This window comes from Glycine soja, chromosome 20 (assembly GCF_004193775.1).
Source record: "Glycine soja cultivar W05 chromosome 20, ASM419377v2, whole genome shotgun sequence".
In the NCBI taxonomy this organism is placed as follows: domain Eukaryota; kingdom Viridiplantae; phylum Streptophyta; class Magnoliopsida; order Fabales; family Fabaceae; genus Glycine; species Glycine soja.
In genome coordinates, this window is record NC_041021.1 from 32,923,112 (window position 1) to 32,930,548 (window position 7,437).

Genomic DNA, 7,437 nt, shown 5'->3' on the forward strand with positions numbered 1-7,437 from the left:
TTTTACATTGACCGAAAGTCCAAAATACTTTATCAAATTGACGGTGTTCACGACTCACCATGTTGCTAACAATAAAATCGTCATGCGGTATTTGAAAATAGGATCCAGGAGAGTGATTTTGCATGTGTTTTAGCCACGACAAAAGTTTCGCATATGACTCTTCCCAATCGCCATATTCAATTGCAATCGCTTTTTGTTTCGCCATCCATGCTTTTTTGTACGAAACCTTACAGGAAAATGCATTGTTTATCCTTTCTTGAATCAAAGAAACTTTTATTAATGAATCTTCTCTAATCACGCACGTTAATAAAATAAGAAAATTTAAATAACCAAAAAATGCAAAAGTAGGATAATATGAACATAAAACACGTACCTACTACACAAGTGGCAATGAAATCTGAATCAAGCTTCTCATGATCTTATGTCATACTCATATTCAGACATGTGTGTGGTCCACCCCATTGTGTTACTTTCCATGAATAAGTTTTTTTTAGATAAAATTGCCCTCATAAAATGGGCAAGGACACTTTGCGCTTTTATTTGGGCAACAAACGATATATTTGTGCGATTTGGTTTCAAGAACTTTAAAACTTTGATGCACCTTCATAACATATTGTTTGAGTGCATTTTTTAAAGCATCTTTACTATCAAAATCCATACCAACATATAATTCTTTCCCAACATTAAAAGTAGATGGCATGTCTAAATCAAAAATGTCCTCCTCATTAGGATGACTCCAATTGATATTGTTATAATGGAAAGCATCACTCCAAAATGGATTTTGAATTCCATCTACACCAAATATGTAACAAAATAAAATTCATGTCAATTTCAGCAAAATTTTTATTTATCATTAAATACAAATGTTATAAAATGATTAATGTATTCAACTCTTTTTAAAATTTAATTAAATATACCTTCTCTTGGTTGAACAATTGTAACTGGTTGAACCATGTCGGCGACTTCATCATCTGTATCAGATATACCATCAACACTATCATCTTCATCTAAAGAGTCTTCAACGTATGAATTAGACACAAGATAATCATCATTATCTTCATCTTCATCCTCATGTAAATTGCTTACATTTTTTGGCGGTTCCGACTCATTATTAGATAAATTATTTTCACATGATCTAACAGAATTTGCAGAATGAAACGCAGAACCACCAACAACATCTTTTTCTATGTATAATTCTAAAACTGACATTTGTTCTTGTTGCCGAAAACTTTCGATCATAGTTTCAACATCTTCGTCATCACAAATTTGTAATGCAATATATTTTCCTAAAACTAAAAATCTGTAGCTTATACAAGAAATAATTTCATTATTTGCTAACCTTACCTTTTCTCCTATTTTTTTTCAAAGCATTATAACTCATTCCACGATTAATTTGAGTTGTTTTTTTACTGCCTTCAAATATTATACCGTCATTCTCTTCATATACCCTTCCATTGAAATATAAGACTGCTATAACAGAATTCATCTTATACCAAAATATACCTACAAAACAAATTTATAAATAATTAATCATACTAACAAAAATTCAACTCCGAAACAATTTTAATAACTTCAAAATTAAATAATCTAAATCTAAAAAATAACACACTACAGATTATAAGTTAATTATATATATATATATATATATATATATATATATATATATATATATATATATATATATATATATATAAATGATGTGAGGATTTTAAAAAAAATTACCACCTATATTAAAATGGGAGACATACAAAAAAATAACAAATCTTCAATTAAATAATCTAAATCTAATAAATACTACAAATTAAAAGTTCATTCTAAAAAAAATTATAAATGATGTCATCATTTTAAAATGAAAGATACCACCAATATTAAAATAAGAGACATATCAAAAAAATAATAAAACTTCATCTCGGAGCAATTTTAATAACTTAAAAATTAAGTATTCTAAATCTACAAAATACTACAATAGAAAACCTAATTCTAAAAAATAATTTTTAAATCATATGAGGATTTAAAACTAACATATACAACAAATATTAAAATGTGAGACATACCGAAAATTAACAAAACATTAGCTGGTATCAATTTTAATCCCTTAAAAATTAAATAATCTAAATCTAAAAAATACTTAATATTAAATCTTAATTCTATAAAAAAATATAAATGATCTCAGAAATTTACAAATAAAGATAGCACGTATATTAAAATGACAAAATGTGAGAAATTTAAAAATAAAGATAACACAAAACATAACTAAAAATAACAAAAGTTAAGGTAGAACAGTCTCAAGAAAAAATTTTATCCACTCAGATATAGAAACACACAAAGCTATTTGTGTTTTCCTCTCTAACTTTCTCATTCATATATATATATATATATATATATATATATATATATATATATATATATATATATATATATAAGGGGTATTTCGCCAAAGGGATTGGCGGAAGCACATGGATCATGAGTGTTCCGCTAGAGGGACTGGCGTAACAACATGCATGGGTATTTCGCCAACCATATTGGCGTAACCCATGCTGTGGCATGCATGCTGGTGGTGGCCATGTATGCATGGGGTGGATGCATGCATGCATGGGTATTTCTCGCCAGTGCTGTTGGCGTAACCCTTTCGGGTGTCTCGCCAGTGGTGATGGCAGAATAAGGGTTCTGCCAACAGGAATGACGGAACCCTAAAAAAAACCCTCCTCGGAAATTCTTTGAAAACAGACCCTCTAAAGTAAATAGTTTGTAAAAGAAACCCGCTTACGTCATTTTTCCTCTACTTTAAAGCATAGTTATACTTATCGATCATTTGAAATTAGTAAAAATTACGTCAGACATGAAATTAATTTGAATCAAGTTTGTCAAATTATTTTGGGTAACAAAAAAGAGATAGTAATGAATAGTTGCTTAAGTGATAGTACTACCTTCCGATTGAAATATAAACATAAAAAAATTAATATATTAGACTAAAATATAGGCAAATTTTAATTAACTCTCATTATATTTAATGATAGTATATCCAAAATACTTTTTATTTAATTAGAGCTTTATTTTTTTAATAATATTTACTTTTTTTTCTATGCAACTAATGTAAATGGTCCTTAATTTAGGAAATGAATTAACTTCTTTTAGTGAGATTATTAAAATTAAATAATGTTAACTAATTTTTTTGATGAATATAAGTTAATTTTTTTCCATATATTTCAGTTTGAGAGATTACATAAACAAGTATATATATAATTGGTTTCAGAACATTGTAAATACTTATTTATTTATATATATATATATATATATATATATATATATATATATATATATATTGTTGATGCACATATTATTTATTTTAAATATTTCTCATTGAAACAATTTTTTTTTTTGAAAAATAGGTGTATGGCTTAACTAAAAAAATTAGGATAAATGACCATTTTAATCTTTGAATGTGTAAAGTGTAATAAATGATAATTTAGTCCTTTAATAAATAAAATTTTTAATTTAGTCCCATAATTTGTAAGAAGTGTGGGAGTTAAATATTGTGTATAACTTAATGACAAATAGTATATGAATTTTACAATTTAATGTCAAGTTGATACTCACAAAATAGGATTGATTGTCAAATTGATTCTCGAATATTGTAACTTAATGATAAATTTATCTTACAGACTTAAAGACTAAGTCAGGATGGAATTATTACATATTTTATATATTCAAGAATTAAATCAAAATTTTTATTTTTCAATGACTAAATTATTACCGATTTATATATTTAGGGACTAAAATAGTCATTAAAAAAAACAATGTCTGAACACAGAAACCTTGTTTTTTTGTTTTTTGTTTTTGGTGAGTAGAAAAAAATATTTTCTTTTCTACAAGGTTGAAAGTGATCTTTTGTTTATTTGTAGGATGGAAACTTAATATTATCAAGTTTAAAATAAGTTAATCACCCTACTCAACTAAGTAAATTACGTCTTGATAAGCTGAAAGTGAACTGCAGTTAAAGAACTTGATATATGTCCAAGTTTGTTTTTAAAAATATTCATTTATTGCACATTGTAAATCTCCACCGTGTCAATATAATGTTTCTCTCTCCCTTTCTCCATCGACCAAATGAATCTCGGTTAAATATAGAAGCATTTTCAATTCAAAATCGTACTATATGATAGAAAAGAGTCAAGTTGTCTCTTTCTCTCTCTTCCAATTTCATTCCTATCTCAAAGCATCTGAAAATCATTTTCTTTTGACACTAGATATCTGTCCATGTGCTTTGCAACATGGGAATATAAATGATAGTCTCAAACATGTTTCTCTTTCTCAATATCAACATTTATTGGGCCTATGTTGGTGGACAAAAAAGCCCATAAACTTGCCCTCTGAATGAGTTTGACTTCAAAAAGAAATCGGATTATAAGGGAGAGAGAAAGAGAGCTTTGACCTCATTAATAAACCATAAATAAATCTTGTAATACAATATTCATTACGGTATGAATCAATATTCCTTACAACTAACTAAAGAACAAAAAGCAATTACAATGAAAAAAAGAAGCAAATAAGCCTTATCATCCTTTGTACAAATTTATAGCCAAATTATTTTCAAACATGGGTTTCCTTAAGGAGAGGGCTAATTTTTTTTCTTTCTAAAGATAGATTTATATTTAGACCTTAAGAGGTATGAAATAGAAAAGGGACAAAGCTTACTGTGGGAGATTGCACACTTACAATTCATTTCTCCACAACTTAACCAACTAGAGAGACTCAAGGGTTCTATTTTGTATTAGGGACTTCTACTACTATTTTGTAACCTAACATCACCATCTCTTGTTTTGGACTGATCAGCAATAAACAAAAAAAATCCCAAAATGTTTGTCATTATCGAAGTGATGAGTCTCTTAATTAGAAGTGTGATATGCATCTCCTGTGGCGTGCAGCCACTGTTTTCCTCTTCTGTTTGGTTTCCTCTTTCCAACTCTTGACAATGTCATGAGCCACATTAATTGCATCCAAAGATGCACCGGAGAGGCCTCTCCTTGTGAACCCAACAGCATAAAGACCACCTTTGCCTCTCCACCCATTTGGAAATGGGTTTCTTGGAGTTCCATCATTGGTAAAAAAATCATCCTCCTGATGCAAAACATAACATTGCATTTTAGTTCTGTGCATTGAGCCAATAATTTAACTTGAACAAAGTCAAAAAACTCTTTCCACTAATTGCACATTATTATCTACATTAAAATTATTGTCCCCAGGAGAGAAACATTATAATATCTAAAAATGTACCAAGCAACCAAGCACATATTATAGATGCCTATAAATTTGAAGCATTTTCAAAATAAAATGATTTTTTTTCCCTCGACACGCAGACACACACACACCTTCCCTGGTCATTAAAGAGGGCCAGTAAGAGTACAGAAAAACTTGGAGGAAAAACAAAGCACAAGTGGATAGTAGAAGAAACACCTGTTGAATACTTATATTAGGACTATTAAAAATAAAGAAAAAAACCACCAGCCAAAACTAATAATCTGACATGGTTTTGATTTTATTGAGAGAGAGAGAGAGAAAGAGAACAACTGCAGGGTTAAACCCTATCCACTTCCATAACTGTCAGCAAGAATCCAATGCAAAAGAAACAATATAAAAAAAGTGTCAATTAATGAATATAATTAAACTATGAAGAAGGACTAACCTTCAACCATGATGGTACATTGCTGTGATACCCAGTGGCAAGAACTACAGAATCAATCTGAAGAACTTGGCCATCAACAAGTTCAACTTTCCCTGGCAAGAACCTTCTGATTCCAGGAACCACTTTGATTTTGCCAGATCTAATTTTCTCAAGGGCCCCAATGTCCAACACAGGGGTCTTCCCTGCAGTGTGCTTGAGTTCCAAAGGACCCACTGAGGGCCTTTTGAGACCATACTTTTCAACATTCCCCAAAATCAAACGTGCCAGAATCAGCAATATCTTATCAACTATCCAAAGAGGAAACCGTTTCATCAACGTCACAGCAAGCTCAAAGGTAGATTTCCCAAAAACTTCTCTTGGCAACACATGAACCTGATCATAAACACAAAAAATGTTAGATAAAAAAAAATTTACATATAAAAAAGGACAAAACTTATATGCATGCTTTTGGTGTTACTTTCTAATCAGAATTAGAGTTTCAGATCAGTAATTCCTACAATAAAAGTTTTCATTAAATGTCAACATAGATTACCAAAATAAAACTCTAATTCTGATTGAAGAACAGTAGCACCAGAAACCGCTATAGAACTGCATCTAAGTTTTGTTTATATAAGAATGCTAATTAAGTAAGATTTTTCAGTACTCACTGAGCTTCTAACAACCATTGATGGGTTAGCATTGTGGTTACAAAGATCAAGTGAGACCTCCATGCCTGAATTTCCACACCCAACAACAAGCACTTTTTGTCCACCATAACCTTCCCCAGATTTATAATCACAGGCATGCATAACATGGCCACCAAACTCTCCCAACCCTTCAAACTCAGGCACCACTTTCTCCGAGTTTTCCCCGGTGGCGACCACAAGCGACCTGCAAATGTACTCAACCTCACACTCAGCACAACCACCTGAAGAGAGTCCTCCTAATTTCTTGATCTTCCTGATGGTCTTGATCCTCCACAGGCCAAAGGTCTCATCGTACTTTGCAGACTGCACTGTTTCATTGAACTGTGGGGCTATGCTGAAGTGCTTGGCATAGCTTTCAAGGTAGCTTATGAACTGAAACTTTGTGGGGTATTCAGGGAAGTCCTCAGGGAAAGGGACGTTTGGTAGCTGGCAAAACTGTTTTGGGAGATGAAGCTTGAGGCGATCGTAGGTGCGGTTTTGCCAGAGAGAGGCAATGCAGTTTGCTCTCTCGAGGATTATGAAGGGAACACCTTGGTCTTTGAGGCATGCTGCCACTGCAAGACCTGAAGGGCCAGCACCTACTATCACGGGTCCGTTCACCCATATGCAGCGCCTTGTGAAGAGGTCCTCTGGGTCGAAGGTTTGAACCATTGGTGGCATGTTCAGACATATGTCATGCATTTTCTTTTCTTTTTTCTTGGTTTGTGATGATGACAAAGTTTGATGTATTAGAGGGCTGTGTTGTGGCTAATATGAACCAATGTTATGTTAAGTGATTTGAACTTTGAAGGTGAAAGAGGGTGAGGGATTGACTTTTGTTGAAGATGGAGAGAGAGAGAGAGAGGAATGAGGTGAGATATGGTTGAATTGAGTAGTGGAGAGGGAGAGGGAACTATGAGGGGGTATAAATAGTGTGAGGGGGTAGGCGAGTTTAGAGGAGCATGTGATGTCATTTGAAAATAGCACTTTTTAGGAGATGTGTGTAGATCTAATCATTGAGGAAGTGAGATTAGACGGAATACGATAAGAAATTAATTGTATAATACTATATAGTTGTATAAATATTAA

General features: G+C 31.7%; 1 protein-coding gene across 1 annotated transcript; it reads right to left on the minus strand.

Annotated features, from left to right (window-relative positions):
* Positions 1-4,440: 4,440 nt before the first annotated feature.
* On the minus strand, positions 4,441-7,231 carry LOC114402789 (probable indole-3-pyruvate monooxygenase YUCCA7). The gene is made up of 3 exons (XM_028365466.1): positions 6,331-7,231; positions 5,684-6,055; positions 4,441-5,118 (listed from the first exon to the last, which is right to left on the minus strand). The coding sequence occupies exons 1-3, from the start codon at positions 7,048-7,050 to the stop codon at positions 4,891-4,893; spliced, it is 1,320 nt and encodes a 439-aa protein (XP_028221267.1). The 5' UTR covers positions 7,051-7,231; the 3' UTR covers positions 4,441-4,890.
* Positions 7,232-7,437: the final 206 nt, after the last annotated feature.

Excerpts from the sequence above, each read along its gene's own strand:
- LOC114402789 (XM_028365466.1), bottom strand. The coding sequence starts at position 7,050 with ATGCATGACATATGTCTGAACATGCCACCAATGGTTCAAACCTTCGAC. Across the intron at positions 6,056-6,330 it reads CAATGGTTGTTAGAAGCTCA|GTTCATGTGTTGCCAAGAGA; the intron begins GTGAGTACTGAA and ends GTTTATGATCAG. Across the intron at positions 5,119-5,683 it reads ATGTACCATCATGGTTGAAG|GAGGATGATTTTTTTACCAA; the intron begins GTTAGTCCTTCT and ends GTTTTGCATCAG.